This window comes from Myxocyprinus asiaticus, chromosome 4 (assembly GCF_019703515.2).
Source record: "Myxocyprinus asiaticus isolate MX2 ecotype Aquarium Trade chromosome 4, UBuf_Myxa_2, whole genome shotgun sequence".
In the NCBI taxonomy this organism is placed as follows: Eukaryota; Metazoa; Chordata; class Actinopteri; order Cypriniformes; family Catostomidae; genus Myxocyprinus; species Myxocyprinus asiaticus.
In genome coordinates this window covers 11,975,044-11,996,557 of record NC_059347.1, presented here as the reverse complement: position 1 = coordinate 11,996,557, position 21,514 = coordinate 11,975,044, and the positions used below count along the sequence as shown (strand labels likewise).

General features: G+C 38.1%; 1 protein-coding gene and 1 pseudogene across 1 annotated transcript; both read left to right on the top strand.

Annotated features, from left to right (window-relative positions):
* The first annotated feature begins 630 nt into the window (after positions 1-630).
* Positions 631-13,040, top strand: LOC127436979 (zinc transporter 5-like; annotated as a pseudogene).
* A 1,055-nt stretch (positions 13,041-14,095) lies between these two features.
* LOC127434015 (G2/mitotic-specific cyclin-B1-like) lies at positions 14,096-17,773 on the top strand. Its single transcript, XM_051686439.1, has 9 exons — positions 14,096-14,306; positions 14,711-14,851; positions 14,923-15,021; positions 16,037-16,219; positions 16,292-16,450; positions 16,541-16,777; positions 16,870-17,010; positions 17,091-17,201; positions 17,312-17,773. Exons 1-9 carry the CDS (start codon positions 14,286-14,288, stop codon positions 17,411-17,413), a joined length of 1,194 nt encoding a protein of 397 aa, XP_051542399.1. The 5' UTR covers positions 14,096-14,285; the 3' UTR covers positions 17,414-17,773.
* The last annotated feature ends 3,741 nt before the right edge of the window (positions 17,774-21,514 follow it).

Genomic DNA, 21,514 nt, shown 5'->3' with positions numbered 1-21,514 from the left:
CCTGCAAACTGAAAGAAAATAACACATATCAGGAATGAACGGATGTTCATAGACTTACAGATCATAATCATTTCATTCAAAAACATATAACATTTAGCTTAGCTTATCAATTCAATCAATTCAATACCCTACTTCATCATCATCATCATCAATGATAATAATAATAATAATAATTTAGCTTATTTTTATAATTCTTGACTTTACAATTTTATTACATACGAGAATTTGTAATGTGAGTGACTTTTATCCAACCGCCTCGAAACATAGAAGAAGAAGGTGACATTTATTTTGAAAAGCCGCACTGATGGCAGCCATGTTTGAGGAAATGGTCACGTCACTTCAGCTACCAGTCCATAATGTGGCAGTTAGCAAGAGAAAAACTGATTGTTTACCTTCAATATGTGTTTTGAGTTTCAGCTGCACAGGAACCTGAACTGTGCGGATATTTTCGTGCTGAGCTCTTTAACCCGGCAGCACCAGTGAGCCACATCAGAGCTTATTTAATTTGTAATGATGAGCTCTCAGAGAGACACACTGAGACACCTGAAACATAAACACACACACACACCAGCAGCAGCAGCAGCAGCAGCAGCAGCAGCAGCAATAGTATGGATGAGAAATACAGTAGTAATGTCATCTCCAGTAGCAAACTGGGGCGAGTTGAGGCTCCAAATGCCAGGTAAGACCATATCCATTTATTATGAACCTAAATACCTGACCAGAGTACTGTGGTGCTAAATCAGACGGTGGTACCTTTGTATTTACAAGGTTCTCCAAGCTAGAATATCATGGCATAACTATTATTATAATACTGTCCGAAAAAAACAAAAACAAAAAAAACATGGTAATAAAAAGATACCTTTTGGGAAAGACTTGACCTAATACTTCCATTGAGATAACTTTCATTGTTACAAGTTTTATGGCAGTTCCGTGGTATAGTGATAGTATCAGGTGGTGTTACCATGATATTTTGATGCTTGGTACTGTTTTTCTTACCATATGTGTATACAATGGTACTTCAGAAAAAAAACATGGCATTACTGTCACAGTGTCCAAACAACATGGTCTATTTTTTTTATACCACTGTACTTTTTAATGGATGTTAGCAGCACATCTTAGTGTTTTTATGGTCTGTTTTTACTTGTCTGCTTTAACAGTGTGTTTTGTTTTTCCAGACTCACCCGGTACATAATATTACTGTACTTTACTAAGCTGCTGAAAGCTTTTGGGATATTTGATTCCTATGATCTTCTCAAAGTTGTGCACATTGTACAGTTTCTCTTCATAATAAAATTAGGGTAAGGAGAAAATCACATAACTTTATAAATACATGGAAATATATTTGTATCATGAGGGTTTCATTACTTCATTGGTTAATTAATGTGTCTGTTATTTTGCATAGGTGTGCTGTGATATTGGTTTTCTTTCAAAAGCCATTTTCATCTTGTTAATGATGAATGTTTTACATAGTGAAATAAAACAATATATTATTTTGCAATTCCTACTGACTTAACCAACTGGCCAGCAACCGCTTTATTTACTCACCAAAGCTAATGTTTACTTGCATTTGGGGCTTGGTGAGTATTAATTTTGGCCCCTGGGAACATACAGTATATACTCAGAAAGCAGCGGTAATGCTAAGTTAAAACATCTTTGAAATTTTTGTGTATTCCCCCTCGTCAAGACCTGACAATAAGCAATATGCACTGTAGATCAGACTAGATGCTTTAAAAAGTGTAAAAAGTCAATAAATGTGTAAGAGGAATTAAGTCTCATTGAAGTTAGTACAATTTGCATGCTTTTGATTATTTTGATCTTTCAAATCCAAATGTTTTTTAGCCGATACCGTGCTGTCAGCTCCATCAACAAAGGGTCAGAAGGGAACATTGGTGGGTTACTCCCCTGAAGGAACTCCTCTTTATAACTTCATGTGAGACGCGCTCCAGCACACGTCCCAGTCTCTGCCCCGGTTCATCAAAGACTCGCTCAAACAGATCCTGGAGGAGTATGACTCACGGCAGATCATCTACTTCCTCTGTCTCAACCTGGTATGTTACGCTGCTGTGAGATTATTATTCCACTGTTTTTGGTCTTTATTATGCATAGAATACCACTCTCAGTTGTTATGCTGGAACATTTAAAGAATAATTAACCTAAAAGTGAAAATGTTGTCATCATTTACTCATCCTCATGTCATTCCAAATCCTGTATTATTTTCTTCTGTAAAACCGGCAGAATGTCCGAACAGCTCTTTTCCATGCAGTGAAAGTGGATGGTCATACAGTATATACCTCCAAGCTCCAAAGAGGATCAAAACAAGCACCATAAAATTGCTCCAAATGCCACTGGTCCTCTAGTGTCATGTGAAAGATTGGGACATGTTTACATTTCCTCACACAAAAGCTATTGTATGGCTTCAGAGAACCTGGAAAATAGTACAAGAGTAGTGTGGACTACTTTCATGTGGATCTTTTGTCCTTTTTTGGACTGCAGTTGGCAGTAAAAATCACCATCCACTTTCAGTTTCATTATATGGAACTGAGCTGCACAGATATTCTACGCAAGATAAAAAATTTAGTTTTACCTACGTATGAAAATAATACACGGCTGGAACAACATAGAAGTAAATGATAACAAAATTGTCTATTTCTTTTCATTGGTAAGAATTTTTTATCATCAATTCATCAAATGAATCCTCAAGATTTATTTAAATTGATTGGACGAGTCAAATTTTTACAACCCTAATTCTGAAAAAGTTGTGACTATGAAAATTGCTAATAAAAACAAAAATGAGTGATTTGTAAATTATATTCACTCTTTGCTATATTGAAAGCACCACAACTACACATTGATTTGATTTGATTTGATTTGATATATGATTGTGAATTGTATTGTTTTTTTGAAAATGTACAGTCATTTCAAATCAGATGATTGCAACTTGCTCTAAAAGGTTGAGACGGGCAATTTAAGACTAATAACAATTTGACGAGTTGAAATAACAAGGTGATGTGAAACCGGAGATGTTAGACAGGTGAGGCGATCGTGTCGTAGTATATAAGGAGCCTCCAAAAACAGCCTAGTCTTTCAAGAGCAAGGATCATTCAAGACTTGTCAATTTGCCAACAGATTCTTCAGCAAATAATCCAGCACTTTGAGAACAATGTTCCCCAAAGGCAAATTTGGAAGGATTTTGGATATTTCACCCTCTACAGTGCACAATATAGGTAAAAGATTCAAGGAATCTGGTCAAATCTCAGTGCGTAAAGGGCAGACGAAAACCATTTCTGAATGTGTGTGATCTCTGATCCCTCAGATGTCACTGTCTTAAAAAAACGTCAGTCATCTGTAATGGATATCATGTACATGGGCTTGGGATAACTTAAGTAAACCTTTGTTAGTCAATACCACTTGCCACTGCATCCACAGATGCAAGTTAATACTTTACTGTGCAAAGCAGAAGCCATACATCAACACTGTCCAGAAGCGCTGCCGACTTCACTCGGCTCGGTCTCATCTTGGATGGAAGGTAGAACAGTGGAACTGTGTTTTTTTTGGTCTGAAGAGTCCACATTTCAAATAGTTTTTGAAAAACAAAGCTGTTGTGTTATCAGGGCCAAAGAGGAAAAGGACCATCCAGGCTGTTATTAGTGTCAGGTCCAAAAGCCAGTGTCTGTATGGGCCAGGGGTGTGTCAGTGCCCATGGCATGGGTAACTCGCACATCAGTGAGAATACCATGAATGCAGACAGATATGTTAAACTTTTGGAGCAACATATACTGCCATCCAGCACCGTCTTTTCTAGGGACATCCCTGCATTTTCCAGCAGAACAGCTTCAAACTACATACTGTTCAAGTGCATGGCTGTGTAAGCAGAGAGTGTGGGTGCTAGACTGGCCTGTCTGCAGTCCTGACCATCTCCAATTGAGAGTGTGTGGCGCATTATGAAGCACACCATATGGCAACGAAGACCCTGTACAATTGTGCAGCTAAAGACCTACATAATGGATGAATGGGGGAAAATTCCTCTTTCTAAACTTAACGAACTTGTGTCTTCAGTGCCCAAATGCTTAATAAGTATTATTAGAAGAAATGGTGATGTTTCACAGTGGTAAACACTCGACTGTCCCAACTTTTTTGGAGTGTGTTGCAATCATCTGATTTGAAATTACTGTACATTTAAAAAAAAAAAAAAAATGAAATTCACAAGGTAAAACATCATATAATGTGTAGTTGTGGTACTTTCAATATAGCAAAGGATGAATATAATTTACAAATCACTCCTTTTTGTTTTTATTAGCAATTTTCATACTGTCCCAACTTTTTTGGAATTGGGGTTGTATATATTCAGAGTATTGACAATAAAATACAATTGGAACATTTAGTGGAAACTGCAGTCATCTCCAATCTTGAACAGTCATTAATATACCTAGTTTTATCCATCACTTGCAGTATTTTAATAGTCTTGTTGATCTCGGTGCAGGCGTTTACATTTGTGGAGCTCTTCTATGGTGTGTGGACCAACAGTCTGGGGCTGATCTCTGATGGCTTCCACATGCTGTTTGACTGCTCAGCTCTGGTGATGGGGCTGTTTGCTGCCCTCATGACCAGATGGAAAGCAACCAGGATATATTCCTATGGGTAAGATAACACTTAAATTGTTGTTTAAATGAGCTATTTAGACACTTTTCCCTTGCAAATATTGAGTTTATTTTTACATTAATTAATGTTTTCAGAATCGCTATGGAAAATATAGTTCTTAACCTAGATTAAGGACCCTCTTCTGCTGGGTCCCAGGACATATTCGTCTGGCTGGCAACAAGAGAGCGGACATGGCCGCTAAGGAGGCCCTCAACCTGGAAATCTCTGAATGTCAAATGCCACCCTCCAAACTTAGGTCATTAATAAGCACAATTATCTCTAACAAGTGGCAGACGGAATGTGATCAACGCAACAATAATAATCTATATGAAATAAACCTTCAAATAAACTCTTCAAACTTCAAGTCTAGGCATGATCAAGTCATTTTCACTAGGTGCTGTCTGGGTCATTCAAGACTCGCACAGGGGTTTTTGCTGATTGGTGAAGATCCTCCATTATGCCTTCCCTGTCAAACCCCTTTGACTACCAAACACATTCTACTGAACTGTAACGCCTTTAAAACTATCAGACAACGATTTTATTCAGAGACATACTTAATGGAAACATTTAGAAAAGTATCACCTGAATGTATTTTAGAATTTTTATCTTGTATTAATCTCAAATGACTTATATAGCTTTGTAAATTGTATATATATTTATTGTTTACCCTGTGCTTGCCATGTGAATAGCCTTGTTGCTGACATGGTGTTAAAAGTGAATAAAGAAACAAACCTAGATTAAGGAAAGAAGACTTTTGGATTTTAAATGTAAACTTTTTTAACAATTTCCTTTTATCAAGATCATTAGGGTCTTTCTGTAATAGATTTAAGTAGAGAAAGTGTAAGGAGGGGGAGACAGACCACTCAGAAAATAAATGGAAGAAATCACAGTGCTCAATGTTGCATCTGTAGGAAAGGAACATCCGCCTTTCAGTTTAATGAGCTTTTTGATTTAAAGGGATAGTTCACACAAAAATTTTAATTCTCCCATAATTTTCTCGCCCTCATGGCATCCCAGATGTGTATGAATTTCTTTCTTCCGGAAGGCCACCTTCAGGCACAGAGCTAGAACCAGCAGAACCACTCCACCCTGATCAGAAAATAAAGGGTTAATCACCACAAGCCTCACTGATCCTCCAAATATGTACAATAACAATGAGTAAAAGAGACTTTAGTGTAGAGAGCAATGACACAAGACTCAAGAGCAGTGTTTAAAGGGATAGTTCACCCAAAAATGAAAATCCTCTCATCATTTACTCACCCTCATGCCATCCCAGATATGTATGACTTTCTGTCTTCTGCACAACACAAATTAAGATTTTTAGAAGAATATCTCAGCTCTGTAGGTCCTCACAATGCAAGTGAATGGTGATCAGAACTTTGAAGCTCCAAAAAGCACATAAAGGCAGCATAAAAGTAATCCATATGACTCCAGTGTTTAAATCCATGTCTTTTGAAGCAATCTAATATGTTTTGGATGAGAACAGACCAAATAAATTTCTCTTTTTTTTTCACTGTACATCTTGTCATTGCAGTATCTAGGCACAATCATGATTTCAAGCTCGATTACGCTTCCTAGTTCTCGATGCATGTGCAGAGTGCTAAATGGTGCTAAGAAGTGTAATCAAGCTGTTCTCATCCAAAACCGATTGGATCGCTTCAGAAGACATTGTTTAACCCACCACAGTCAAATAGATTACTTCTATGCTGCCTTTATGTGCTTTTTGGAGCTTCAAAGTTCAGGTCACCATTCACTTGCATTGTATGGACCTACAGAGCTAAAATATTCTAAAAATCTTTGTTTGTGTTCAGCAGAAGAAATCGGAGATGACAAGAGTGTGAGTAAATGATGAGAGAATTTTCATTTTTAGGTGAACTATCTCTTTAATCTGTTCATAACCTAAAATTTAGATGATGTCACCATATCCTCATCAGACATTTAAAAATTAAATTTTTACTGTGTGATGTTTTATATAGATCTTTTGTATAGTTGAATACTGATCAGATTGAAATTATGGGACATGATGGATTAGTGTGGGTTTTTTTTTTTTTTTTTTTGTCAATGTTAGCGCACGTAATAGCATTATGGCTTCTCATTTTAGGTATGGTCGTGTTGAAGTCCTCTCTGGCTTAATCAATGGCCTGTTTCTCTTGGTCATAGCTTTTTTTTTTTGTTTACGGAGTCTGTCACCAGGCTTATCGATCCTCCAAACATCAACACAGACATGCTAACGGTATGTGGCTCTAACTTTAAGAACATGCACATCCTTCTGGTCTGTACTGACAAACGATTGCTCATTTGGTTTTGTTTGTCTGTAACATGTAGCCGGTGTCGGTTGGCGGGCTCCTTGTCAATCTGGTGGGCATCTGTGCCTTTAGTCATGCCCACTCTCACGGGGCCTCCAAAAGTAGCTGCTCTGGACATGACCACGGCCACTCGCACCATGGACATGGACACGGTAGTGCAGAACATGGAGGACATGTACACTCTCATGGACACGGACATTCCCATGGATCTGCTGGAGGAGGAATGAATGCTAATATGCGAGGTGTACGGGTACAAATTTAATAGTCGTGTCAGTTAGTATGTTTACATGCACAGTTATAATCGATCTGTAGTCGATCTGTAGCTAGTCTTCATCTGTCTGTCCAAGTATTCATGACAAAATCATGGTCAAATTAACAAAATCTGCACACATATAGATACAGGTGCATCTCAATAAATTAGAATGTCGTGGAAAAGTTCATTTATTTCAGTAATTCAACTCAAATTGTGAAACTCGTGTATTAAATAAATTCAATGCACACAGACTGAAGTAGTTTAAGTCTTTGGTTCTTTTAATTGTGATGATTTTGGCTCACATTTAACAAAAACCCACCAATTCACTATCTCAAAAAATTAGAATACATCATAAGACCAATAAAAAAAACATTTTTAGTGAATTGTTGGCCTTCTGGAAAGTATGTTCATTTACTGTATATGTACTCAGTACTTGGTAGGGGCTCCTTTTGCTTTAATTACTGCCTCAATTTGGCATGGCATGGAGGTGATCAGTTTGTGGCACTGCTGAGGTGGTATGGAAGCCCAGATTTCTTTGACAGTGGCCTTCAGCTCATCTGCATTTTTTGGTCTCTTGTTTCTCTTTTTTTTCCTCTTGACAATACCCCATAGATTCTCTATGGGGTTCAGATCTGGTGAGTTTGCTGGCCAGTCAAGCACACCAACACCATGGTCATTTAACCAACTTTTGGTGCTTTTGGCAGTGTGGGCAGGTGCCAAATCCTGCTGGAAAATGAAATCAGCATCTTTAAAAAGCTGGTCAGCAGAAGGAAGCATGACGTGCTCCAAAATGTCTTGGTAAACGGGTGCAGTGACTTTGGTTTTCAAAAAACACAATGGACCTACACCAGCAATGACATTGCACCCCAAATCATCACAGACTGTGGAAACTTAACACTGGACTTCAAGCAACTTGGGGCTATGAGCTTCTCCACCCTTCCTCCAGACTCTAGGACCTTGGTTTCCAAATGAAATAGAAAACTTGCTCTCATCTGAAAAGAGGACTTTGGAACACTGGGCAACAGTCCAGTTCTTCTTCTCCTTAGCCCAGGTAAGACGCCTTTGACGTTGTCTGTGGTTCAGGAGTGGCTTAACAAGAGGAATACGACAACTGTAGCCAAATTCCTTGACATGTCTGTGTGTGGTGGCTCTTGATGCCTTGACCCCAGCCTCAGTCCATTCCTTGTGAAGTTCACCCAAATTCTTGAATCGATTTTGCTTGACAATCATAAGGCTGCGGTTCTCTCGGTTGGTTGTGCATCTTTTCTTCCACACTTTTTCCTTCCACTCAACTTTCTGTTAACATGCTTGGATAGAGCACTCTGTGAACAGCCAGCTTCTTTGGCAATGAATGTTTGTGGCTTACCCTCCTTGTGAAGGGTGTCAATGGTTGTCTTCTGGACAACTGTCAGATCAGCAGTCTTCCCCATGATTGTGTAGCCTAGTGAACCAAACTGAGAGACCATTTTGAAGGCTCAGGAAACCTTTGCAGGTGTTTTGAGTTGATTAACTGATTGGCATGTCACCATATTCTAATTTTTTGAGATAGTGAATTGGTGGGTTTTTGTTAAATGTGAGCTAAAATCATCACAATTAAAAGAACCAAAGACTTAAACTACTTCAGTCTGTGTGCACTGAATTTATTTAATACATGAGTTTCACAATTTGAGTTGAATTACTGAAATAAATGAACTTTTCCATGACATTCTAATTTATTGAGATGCACCTGTATGTGCTAGTGCTATGCCAGTCTTGTGTGTCATTGCAATAATTCCAAAAAAGATCATATCGTATTTTTAATTCCTATGTCCTGAGAAAGTAATTAGTTCACTCCAAAATTAAAATACTTTGTCATTATTTACTCACCTTCATGCTATCCAAGATGTGTATGACTTACTTTCTTCTGCAGAACACAAATGAAGGTTTTTAGAAGAATATTTCAGCTCTGTAGGTCCATACAATGCAAGTTCTGATGTGATCAGATCTCCGAAGCTCTAAAAAGCACATTAAGGCATCATAAAAGTAGCTCCAGTGGTTTAATCAATGTCTTCTGAAGCATTCTAATCGATTTTGGGTGAGAACAGACCAAAATGTAACTCGTTTTGCACTATAAATCTTGACAGCAGTTTCCTTGGCGATCATGATTTCAAGCTTGATTACACTTCCTAGCGCCATCTAGCGCTCTGCACATGCGTCAATCTCTAGGAAGTGTAATTGAGTTTGAAATCATGATCGTGCCCAGAAACTGCAATGACAAGATGTACAATGAAAAAGGATATTTTGGTCCGTTCTCACCCACACCTATCATATCGCTTCAGAAGACATGGATTAAACCATTAAAGTTGTATGGATTACTTTTATGCTGCCTTTATGTGATATTTGGACCTTCAGAGTTCTGATCACCATTCACTTTGGCATTGTGAGGACCTACAGAGCTGAAATATTCTTCTAAAAATCTTTGTGTTCTGCAGAAGAAAGTAAGTCATACACATTTGGGATGGTGTGAGGGTGAGAAAATGATGAGAGAATTTTCATTTTTGGGTGAACGATTCCTTTAAAATACGGTTCCATTTGTTAACATTACTTAACAACATTAGTTAACTTGAACTAACAATGAACAATACATTTACAGCATTTGATAATTTTGGTTAAATTCAATTTCAACATATACTAATGCATTTTTAGAATTAAAAGCTGTATTTGTTAACATGAATGCACTTTGAATTAATATTGAGCAATTGTATTTTTACTAACTAACATTAACAAAGATGAATAAATACTGTAAAAAAATATACTGTTCATTGTTACTTCATGATACCTAATGCATTTACTAATGTTAACAAATCTAATCTTATTATAAAGTGCTACCGACATTTCTATTGTAAATATAGTTTTTTTCTTGTTATGCTCCGCTCTAAAATATTTCACCAGCTAGAAATTGCTCTGTGAGTACATAAATACAGGTGCATCTCAATAAATTAGAATGTCGTGGAAAAGTTCATTTATTTCAGTAATTCAACTCAAATTGTGAAACTCGTGTATTAAATAAATTCAATGCACACAGACTGAAGTAGTTTAAGTCTTTGGTTCTTTTAATTGTGATGATTTTGGCTCACATTTAACAAAAACCCACCAATTCACTATCTCAAAAAATTAGAATATGGTGACATGCCAATCAGCTAATCAACTCAAAACACCTGCAAAGGTTTCCTGAGCCTTCAAAATGGTCTCTCAGTTTGGTTCACTAGGCTACACAATCTGCTGATCTGACAGTTGTCCAGAAGACAATCATTGACATCCTTCTCAAGGAGGGTAAGCCACAAACATTCATTGCCAAAGAAGCTGGCTGTTCACAGAGTGCTGTATCCAAGCATGTTAACAGAAAGTTGAGTGGAAGGAAAAAGTGTGGAAGAAAAAGATGCACAACCAACCGAGAGAACTGCAGCCTTATGATTGTCAAGCAAAATCGATTCAAGAATTTGGGTGAACTTCACAAGGAATGGACTGAGACTGGGGTCAAGGCATCAAGAGCCACCACACACAGACGTGTCAAGGAATTTGGCTACAGTTGTCGTATTCCTCTTGTTAAGCCACTCCTGAACCACAGACAACGTCAGAGGCGTCTTACCTGGGCTAAGGAGAAGAACTGGACTGTTGCCCAGTGGTCCAAAGTCCTTTTTTCAGATGAGAGCAAGTTTTGTATTTCATTTGGAAACCAAGGTCCTAGAGTCTGGAGGAAGGGTGGAGAAGCTCATAGCCCAAGTTGCTTGAAGTCCAGTGTTAAGTTTCCACAGTCTGTGATGATTTGGGGTGCAATGTCATCTGCTGGTGTTGGTCCATTGTGTTTTTTGAAAACCAAAGTCACTGCACCCGTTTACCAAGAAATTTTGGAGCACTTCATGCTTCCTTCTGCTGACCAGCTTTTTAAAGATGCTGATTTCATTTTCCAGCAGGATTTGGCACCTGCCCACACTGCCAAAAGCACCAAAAGTTGGTTAAATGACCATGGTGTTGGTGTGCTTGACTGGCCAGCAAACTCACCAGATCTGAACCCCATAGAGAATCTATGGGGTATTGTCAAGAGGAAAATGAGAAACAAGAGACCAAAAAATGCAGATGAGCTGAAGGCCCTGTCAAAGAAACCTGGGCTTCCATACCACCTCAGCAGTGCCACAAACTGATCACCTCCATGCCACGCCGAATTGAGGCAGTAATTAAAGCAAAAGGGGCCCCTACCAAGTATTGAGTACATATACAGTAAATGAACATACTTTCCAGAAGGCCAACAATTCACTAAAAATGTTTTTTTTATTGGTCTTATGATGTATTCTAATTTTTTGAGATAGTGAATTGGTGGGTTTTTGTTAAATGTGAGCCAAAATCATCACAATTAAAAGAACCAAAAAGACTTAAACTACTTCAGTCTGTGTGCATTGAATTTATTTAATACACGAGTTTCACAATTTGAGTTGAATTACTGAAATAAATGAACTTTTCCACGACATTCTAATTTATTGAGATGCACCTGTAATTATTAACTAAAAATAAATACATATTTTTGTATTTCAAGGGGAAGAAATTATTTAAAACTTTTATTAGATAGACCTTTTTTGTCTAAATTGTTTTCCTTTTCAGTGCATTTCCAGTGTTTGGATCATTTGGGAATGTGTACTGTTGTCATTTGTTTACTTATCATTTCCCTTTCCTATTTACAGGAGTGTTTCTACATGTGCTGGCTGACACGCTGGGCAGTGTTGGTGTGATTATATCAACTATTCTCATTAGACAATTCGGATGGCTGATCTCAGACCCCATTTGTTCTCTCTTCATCTCCACACTGATTTTTCTCAGTGTCATTCCTTTGATAAAGGATGCCTGTGAGGTTCTTCTACTGAGAACACCTCCTGAACACGAGAAAGAGCTTAATTTTGCACTTGAAAAGGTATGACGACAAAAATCTTGGAATATCTCTTTGGATTGCTAATGATTTTATTCATTTCTCTCAGCATTATTATGCAAAGGATAATGTACAGTGTCAGGTTTCTGAAGGGGTTTATTTGTAGGAAGTTTATTGCCTGGGACAACGTTCAATTATACAGTTTAGCGGTCGTTATATGAAAAGAAGTGATTGCAGAATGATGTGCCATGGAATAAGTGCTTTTAGAAACATGTTTTAGGCACACTATTTAATGCTTTCTTTGCATTTGTCTTAGATTCAGAAAATAGAAGGAGTTTTGTCATACCGTGACCCTCACTTCTGGAGACATTCTGCAAATGTCCTTGCTGGAACAATTCATCTGCAACTAATGTCTGATGTAGTGGAACAGCGAATTATTCAGCAGGTATGAATGCTGCTTCTGCATCTTTATCAAGACCCATTTACAAATTTACAAGAATTAAACTCATTTTCTTATATCAGATATTTTGCGTAATTTTAGTTGATTTATTTTATTGTTAAATACGAACTTTACTGAGCAATCTGCAATGCTTGTGCTTTAATTCTTCTCAGGTGTCAGCTGTGTTGAAGGATGCTGGTGTTAATAACCTGTCTATTCAGTTGGAAAAAGAGGCATACTTCCAGCACATGTCTGGCCTGAGCACCGGATTCCACGAAGTTATAACCATGACACAGCAGATGGAGTCCATGAAATATTATAAAGATGGTACATGTATCATGTAAACTGTTATTTTTCCAATTTAAATATAAAGAAAAGAAGGCATTTAAGGTGCTCTTTTAATCTTTTAGTTTTTATTCAATAAAAAAAAATACATCAGGCTTTGTCTGGTTGTTATCAATGGTGTATTATAAACACATTAAAACCATATTTGGTCTCTTTCAGTCCCAGTACAAATAGGAGTTGACTGTTCATTTGAAGTCACACATCAGAAATTCAGTATTTATAATACCATGAATGAGGAAGAGCTTACACATTGAATACATTTCTCAAACCATCAATCAATTTCAAACAACAATACTAAAGGACACAGAAGTTACATAGCCAAATTCTTCATTTTAGATGCCTTTGGAATTAATATGATGAAAGTGATGATTAATATGTGGATAAATATAAAATTAATTGGTCAGAAGAGTTAGGGTTATATAGTGGGGCTGAGGAAAAGATTAAATCAAAGTTGTATTTGTTAAAACAATAACAAAAATAGCAGTGCTTGCTGACAATGAAATTTATTATTCTACAGGCACACTGTTGAAAGGACATTTCAGATGGGAAATAATTATATAAAGAATTAGTAAATAAGTAGGAGCAAAGGGTAGCAAAAGTGTAAGGCTATAAAACACTACCATTCTTTTCTTTTTATATATATGTTAAAGGGATAGTAGAGAAACAGATCAGTATTTGTCTTTTTTTTTTTTTTTTAAACAATAAATTCTCTTCTCAGCCCAGTCCGTGGATATATGCACAAAGAATGCGAATTGCCAAAAAAAAGAAAGTGAAAGTGGAGATTTATAGTAAAAAAGGACTTAAATATTTATTTGTTTCTCCTATCACTTCTGAAGACATGGATTAAACCACTGGAGTCGTATGGATTATTTTATGCTGCCTTTATGTGCTTTATGGAGCTTCAAAGTTCTGGCTACCATTCACTTGCATTGTATGAACCTAGAGCTGAGATATTCTTCATTTGTGTTCAGCAGAAGAAAGAAAGTCATACACATCTGAGATGGCAAGTGGGTGAGTAAATGATGAGAGAATTTTAATTTTTGGGGTGAACTATTTCTTTACAAAACATTTATTGGAGAATTATTGGGCATTTAGGTAATGCACTTCCACACTCCACTGCGGAAGAGGGCAGTGAATGAACGCACCCCGTCCATCTCAGACACAAGAAGAACACGTTTAACTCTTACCCTAGCCCCCTGGTGTCACGTGCCCATCAGTTGTCCTGGGAACGCATTGAAGTCAGGTGCGGCTGGGCCAATCAGATCTCAATGTTTTTCGAACCACAGCGAATCGCGTTCGAAAGAGCGACAATTTAAACCCAAGAGCAGAAGTCATGCTGCATCGTGCTCGCTTGAGTACAATCAACCAGTTTGTTCATCGATTCACAACAACAAGCCTCCAAAAATAATGGCTCTCCGTGTGACAAGGGTGAATTTGAATGAATTTCTCGTTTACTTACTGATAGAATGTAGCCGAAAACATGATGCATTTGTCATACTTGCAAATATACGACGAAACAATTCAATCTGCATGTTATTGCTGTATCGGTATAGAAATGATAAATTCCCTTATCTCGCACCTTACTCAATAGGCTGAATTCATTCACTGGCGCGGAATTAATTTGCACTTAATTCTTGTTTTAAGGTTTAGCTCATGTCTTTGCATCTGTGTAATATTTAAAAATCGCACCGTTTCGTTCTTCTCAAACGCAGAGTTTCAAACCCGAGCTTGCACATGTACAAAGGGCGTCGTTGTGCATTATCGCCAATGTTTATACACTTAAGTCACGCGAGTTTAATTATCATAACTTGATTGCTTTCGTGTTTGTTCAGACCACCCGTCTGGCCAGCAGCGAGAATCAGACCGCTCTGCCCGGGAAGGCAGTTGTACCGAACAAGCCCGCACTGAGACCGCGGGCCGCGCTGGGGGAGATCGGCAACAATCCACAGACGCGACAGGCTTTGAGGAAGAAGGTAACTCGTCCGTTCTTATCAGGCATTGCGCTTTTCAGTGTTTTCTTATTTACTTACCCCCACCCAAACAGGATGTGAAGGCTGCACCCAACGCAGAGGTCGTGGTTGCGAATGCACCTGCAGTTCAGCAGCCCAAAAAGGAGTCGACTAAAGTCCAGAATGAAGCGCAGGTGAGCTTCAGAGAATAAAGGTACATTCAGTATCTTTTCTCATTTTAAGTTTTAGTCCTAACAAATGAGTTCCAATTGTGAAGTGTAGACTAGCTCATGTCTGTAATCTTATAAAAGCTGTTTATCTACATGGAGAGGGTCCCCTCACGGGGGCAACCATGTTAGGGTCACATGACCTGCTGAATACCATCAGCTTAAAGTAACCACATGTGGATTAGATAATTTCATTCATGGAGGAAGCTGAGCATTGTTGACTGAAGAGTGAATTTCTGTAATGGCATTGGTCAGGGACGTAGACCTTGCTTAATGGTGCACTGAAAAACGTAACAACTTGACAGTTTTTTTTTTTTTTAGTAAACCCATTCTTCTAATTGAATTGCGTAACAGTGTCTCAAACTGTAAGTTCTCAGATTTGCAGTTTAAATATTGTTGTTTCTACAACCGATTCTTCTAGGTCAATCATTAAAATTATTCTCTACTGAAATGCATGTATACCTATTTCAGTTGCACATGCACAAGGTGAACTGAAATGGTTAACCGGGTCCAACTTGATCAAAAGGGTTGCAGATCACCCTAATGTTGTCATCGCAAAACTATTTGCAACAACCATACTACAAAAGAGCTAAAGCCTCTGACTCAACTATTTAAATGCTTTGACCAAGAAAACCTAATTTAAGTGCAAGGGTTCATGGGTATTCCACATATCCTCAGTGTTATATTCTCATTTGAGTTGACACTTAACCTTAAGTCTATACATCAAGATGAATGTGTTCAAGGAACTTGGATATTTGAGTTATGAGCCCAAAACTTGCCATTTCATGTAATGTTTTAAGACAGCTTTATTTTTTTCCAATAATCACAACATTAGTTTACCACGTGCTAAATGGTGTTTCCATTTGAATGTGAGCTCATCCTTGTCCAGTGCAATGTTGTTTGTAGTCTTCTGCATTTCAGAGTCTTGAAACTGCTGTTCTTATGCATGCATAAAACTTATTTCTATCTACTATGTCGGCAGATCTTGTCAGAACCTTCCTCTCCTGTTCCCATGGAGACCTCGGGCTGCGCTTCAGATGATCTGTGTCAGGCTTTCTCTGATGTTCTGCTTGATATCAAGGATGTGGATGCAGATGACTATGATAATCCCATGCTTTGCAGTGAATACGTCAAGGACATTTATCTGTATCTCTGTCAGCTTGAGGTTGGTATAGGGTTATATATAATATATTTTATTCAGATATTTTGGGTAAGGTACATTTTTCTTTTCCTATAGACTGAGCAAGCTGTAAGGCCAAAATACCTGAAAGAAAGAGAGGTCACGGGAAATATGCGTGCCATTCTTATTGACTGGCTCATCCAGGTTCAAATTAAATTTAGGCTGCTCCAGGAGACCATGTACATGACTGTTGCCATCATTGATCGCTTCCTTCAGGTGAGTTCCTTGCAGTTTTGTTGTCTTGACCAGTATGGAGTTGTCACTAGGAGTTTACTTTAAAGGGCAACCACTCCTTTCTCCAATCAGGATCATCCAGTTCCCAAGAAGCAGCTCCAGCTTGTTGGTGTAACAGCCATGTTCATTGCCTCAAAGTACGAAGAAATGTACCCACCTGAGATTGCGGACTTTTCCTTTGTGACTGACCAAGCCTACAGCACTGCTCAGATCCGTGAGATGGAGATGAAGGTCTTGAGGGTTCTCGACTTCAGCTTTGGAAGACCTATTCCTCTGCAGTTCCTAAGAAGGGCTTCAAAGATTGGAGATGTAAAAATTGCTTAAACATCTCGTCTCGTTCCACAAGTCTTTGTTTGGGGAATTGGGCTCTTGGTGTTGATACTAATGACAATGTTTTGCAGGTTACTGCAGAGCATCACACATTGGCCAAGTACTTCCTGGAGCTCACCATGGTCGACTATGACATGGTCCACTTTCCTCCCTCGCAAGTGGCTAGTGCAGCTTATGCCCTCACTCTGAAGGTCTTCAACTGTGGAGAATGGGTGAGTGCTTGGGTTAGTTGTCAAGGATTTGCTTTATAGTTTGCGGTTGGTTTAACCGTATTGCCTGTGGCACATTGCAGACCCCTACTCTCCAGCATTATATGGGATACACTGAAGATGAGCTGGTTCCTGTAATGCAGCATATTGCCAAGAATGTTGTGAGGGTCAACGAGGGGCTTTCAAAGCACCTGGTGAGTGGCTTAGGCCTGATACTTGACTGTTCGAGTAGCCTGAGTTTTCCTAAGTGTGAGTGTTTGGGTGAGGTTTTTGCATTGAGGCTCAATGAGTTTCTCTTTTGTAGACCGTGAAGAACAAGTACTCCAGTCAGAAGCAGATGAAGATTGCCTCCATTTTTCAGCTGAGGTCATCCTTGATCAAGGACCTGGCCAAGCAAATCTCATAGAGTGGGGTTATTTTGAAGAGACTTAAGCACTGTGTGCTGCCTTGTAAAAATTGTAACTTATGCATGCTTTTACTGTCAGACTTTTAATCTTTTGAGGAATGTTTTTAGAGTTTTTCTGCACTGCCATGCTCTTAGCAAAGGTAGGGTTTTTTTTTTTTTTTTTTTTTTATAAATGATTTAAGAGTTTATGCAACCATATACATTTGAGTTCAAATAAATTAAGTTTTAAATATTGTCTCCTCCCATCCCTATAATTGGCAACTGTTGTATGGCGTTTTAATTGAATTGTGAAATATTTTCATTGTGCCTTTTTGACTGTATTTGTGCAAAACTGAGGTGGGGTTTTTTTTTTTTTTTTTTTTTTTTTATAAAAACTCTCCACTTTCAAACAGCCTTTGTAAAGTGCCATTTATCTGCAGTTCTTTCGTTTTTGCTGAATTCTTTTTTGGGCATACCACCAACTGGGTAGAGTTTGTAGTAAAAGGATTTAAGAGTTTTTCACCCATGCCTATCAAATCGCTTCAATCCATACATCTCTAACCTTCTGATTTAAGATGCTTTTTGGAGCTACAGAGTTGAAATATTCTTTAAACCTTAGTTTATGTTCAGCAGAAGAAAGTCATGCACATGGGATGAGTTTTCATTTTTGGGGGAACTTTTCTCAACTATCTCAGTGGAAATGTGACTACGTCTTTTGCAAAACTCCAGGTACAAATCGCTGCAGTTTCTTGATTAAATGAAGAGGCGCTACAACTGTTTGAGGTCAAAAGCTGATTTGGGACTGTATAAACTGCGTTTTCTCTTACTCATACAATGCTGTGTTATATCGACACACTTCTCTAACACATTGTTTGAAAAATGAGACTTTTTTTTTTTTTTAAATGCTTGTATTGATCTTTCTTGTATGCGCTTATTCTAATACAACTAGCTTGCACGGTAGCTCGTGTGATGGATCACTGGACTTCAAGCCCGGTTGACTGGGGCTCAAGGACGCAAGCTGGGAAGCAAAATTGAGAACTGTGCTTGCTTCAAGAAACTGTTTCATTTCACTTTTGCATTTAAAAACTCTTGGTTAGGTTTAGGGTGCAGTTTTTAAGGGACGTTTTACTCGAATCCCCTACAAAATCTCGTCTGAATGCAACCTCATTTCACTGGCTTTTGGTGCCCTCAGCTAGACATTTCGCTTTCAAACTGTAGCCAAAGGTGTAATACACCAGGTACTGTAAGTTACATTTTTGCAAAAACGTAGCAACCACGTAAATTTCAGGAGACCATGCTGCTGCTTATTTAACACCTCCACTTTGGAGAAAGAAATCAAAGACAGGTTTCAAGGCACTTTCAATGGGAGTGAATGGGGCAAGGTTTTACAAAAGCACAAATTCTGTTAAAACATTTATTTTATCTAAAGTTGTTAATTGTTTTTAGGGTTTACGTCGTCAGGGTGAACATTACATTCTTCACAACATGTCTTAAATGGTTATTTTATAAATTGTGCTTTTAGTGTAACAGTGGGAAATTATTTTAGATTTCAACATTCCCTTTGGGAGTAGAATTGAATAGAAGAATACGTACCTCTGCAACAGATGGTTTGGCCCCCACAGAGCCCGGATCTCAACATCGAGTCAGTCTGGGATTACATGAACAGACAGCTGAAATAGATAAAAGAACTGTGGCAGGTTCTGGGGCAAGACGCTTGGAACATCTAGTATCTGCCAACAACCAAGAAAAGCAGCATCCAGATGTTCCTAGGAAAATTGGTGCTGTTTTGAAGGCAAAGGTTGTCAGACCAAATATTGATTTAGCTTTATGTTTACTGGACTTTGTATGATGTTAATTGGTAAATGAAAATTATGACATTATTTTTGAGGACCATGTGTATGTGTATATATATATATACACAAATACACAGTTGAAATCAGAAGTTTACATACACTTAGATTGAAGACATTAAAACTAATTTTTTAACCACTCCACAGATTTAATATTGGCAAACTATAGTTTTGGCAAGTCATCTAGTTTGTGCATGACACGAGTCATTTTTCCAACAACTGTTTACAGACAGATTGTTTCCCTTTTAATTGACTATATCACAATTCCAGTGGGTCTAAAGTTTACATACACCAAGTTAACTGTGCCTTTAAGCAGGTTGGAAAATTCCAGAAAATTATGTCATGCATTTAGGCAATAAGCCAATTAGCTTCTTATAGGCTAATTGGAGTCAATTGTAGGTGTACCAGTGGATGTACCTTCAAACTCAGTGCCTATTTGCTTGACATCATGGGAAAAAAATAAAAATCAGCCAAGACCTCAGAAAAAAAAACAGTTGTGGACCTCCACAAATATGGTTCATCCTTGGGAGCAATTTCCAAATGCCTGAAGGTATCACATTCATCTGTACAAACAATAGTACGCAAGTATAAACACCATGTGACCATGCAGCCATCATACCGCTCTGGAAAGAGACAAATTCTGTCTCCTGGAGATGAATGTAGTTTGGTGCGAAAAGTGCAAATCAATCCCAGAACAACAGCAAAGCACCCTGTGAAGATGCTAGAGGAAACAGGTAGACAAGTATCTATATCCACAGTAAAACAATTCCTATATTGATATAACCTGAAAGGATGCTCAGCAAGGAAGAAGCCACAAAAAGCCAGACTACAGTTTGGAAGTGCTCATGGGGACAAAGATCTTACTTTTTGGAGAAATGTCCCCTGGTCTGATGAAACAAAATTTAACTGTTTGGCCATAATGATCATCGTTATGTTTGGAGGAAAAAGGGTGAGGCTTGCAAGCCGAAGAACACCATCCCAACCATGAAGCATGGGGGTGGCAGCATCATGTTGTGGGGGTGCTTTGCTGCAGGAGGGACTGGTGCACTTCACAAAATAGATGAAATTAGGAGGAAGGAAAATTATGTGGATTGCAGCAACATCTCAAGACATCAGACAGGAAGTTAAACCTCGGTCGCAAATGGGTCTTCCAAATGGACAAAGTTGTGGCAAAATGGCTTAAGGACAACAAAGTCAAGGTATTGGAGTGGCCATCACAAAGCCCTGACCTCAGTCCGATAGAAAATTTGTGGGCAGAACTGAAAAAGCATGTGTGAGCAAGAAGGCCTACAAACCTGACTCAGTTACACCAGTTCTGTCTGGAGGAATGGGCCAAAATTCCAGCAACTTATTGTGAGAAGCTTGTGGAAGACTACCCAAAACGTTTGACCCAAGTTAAACAATTTAAAGGCAATGCTACCAAATACTAACAAAGTGTATGTAAATGTCTGACCCACTGGGAATGTAATGAAAGAAATAAAACCTGAAATAAATCATCCTCTCTACTATTATTTTGACATTTCACCTTCTTAAAATAAAGTAGTGATCCTAACTGACCTAAGACAAGGGATGTTTTCTACGATTAAATGTCAGGAATTGTGAAAAACTGATTGAGTTTAAATGTATTGTAAGATGTATGTAAACGTCTGACCGAAACTGTATATATATAATTTGTTAAAGCCTACCACTTAAGACAAAAACTAAAAGTAGCATCATGCTTAGAGAAAAGACAGCTGTATTTCATATATGGTGCTCTATGTTAAGGTCATATGACTAGCCGAATATAACTCGCTTTATCACAAAATAATTGGACTATCATGGTTAACTGAATAGTGCATTTCTACACTGACATCAGTAATGACATCGAGAATTATTTTTGCGTGATGATGCATCTACGCCGCTAGGTGCCACTAAACACGAAGATTACTCAGTGCACCTTTGAACTTAAAGTTTTGCAGTGTGGAATATTTATGTACTACATGAAAATTAATTTGTCTCATAAAATTCTTAAAGATAAAGATGGTTTAAAAGCTGAAGTCTTCTAATAAACTCTTCTATTAAAGTTTTCTCAGTGTAAATAAATGGTAGGCACAAAACAGACTCCTCTGTGAATTATGAGGTCTTATGGCCTGCAGGTGGCGCCCTTTCACTGTTCATAATGTGTGAGGCTGAGCCTTACTAAAGTGTATTTGACTTTGTGTTCACGTGTTTACTTTATATTCTAATGTACATTTTTAGTTAAGTCTAGAGGACTTTTTTCTGGTTAGGATCC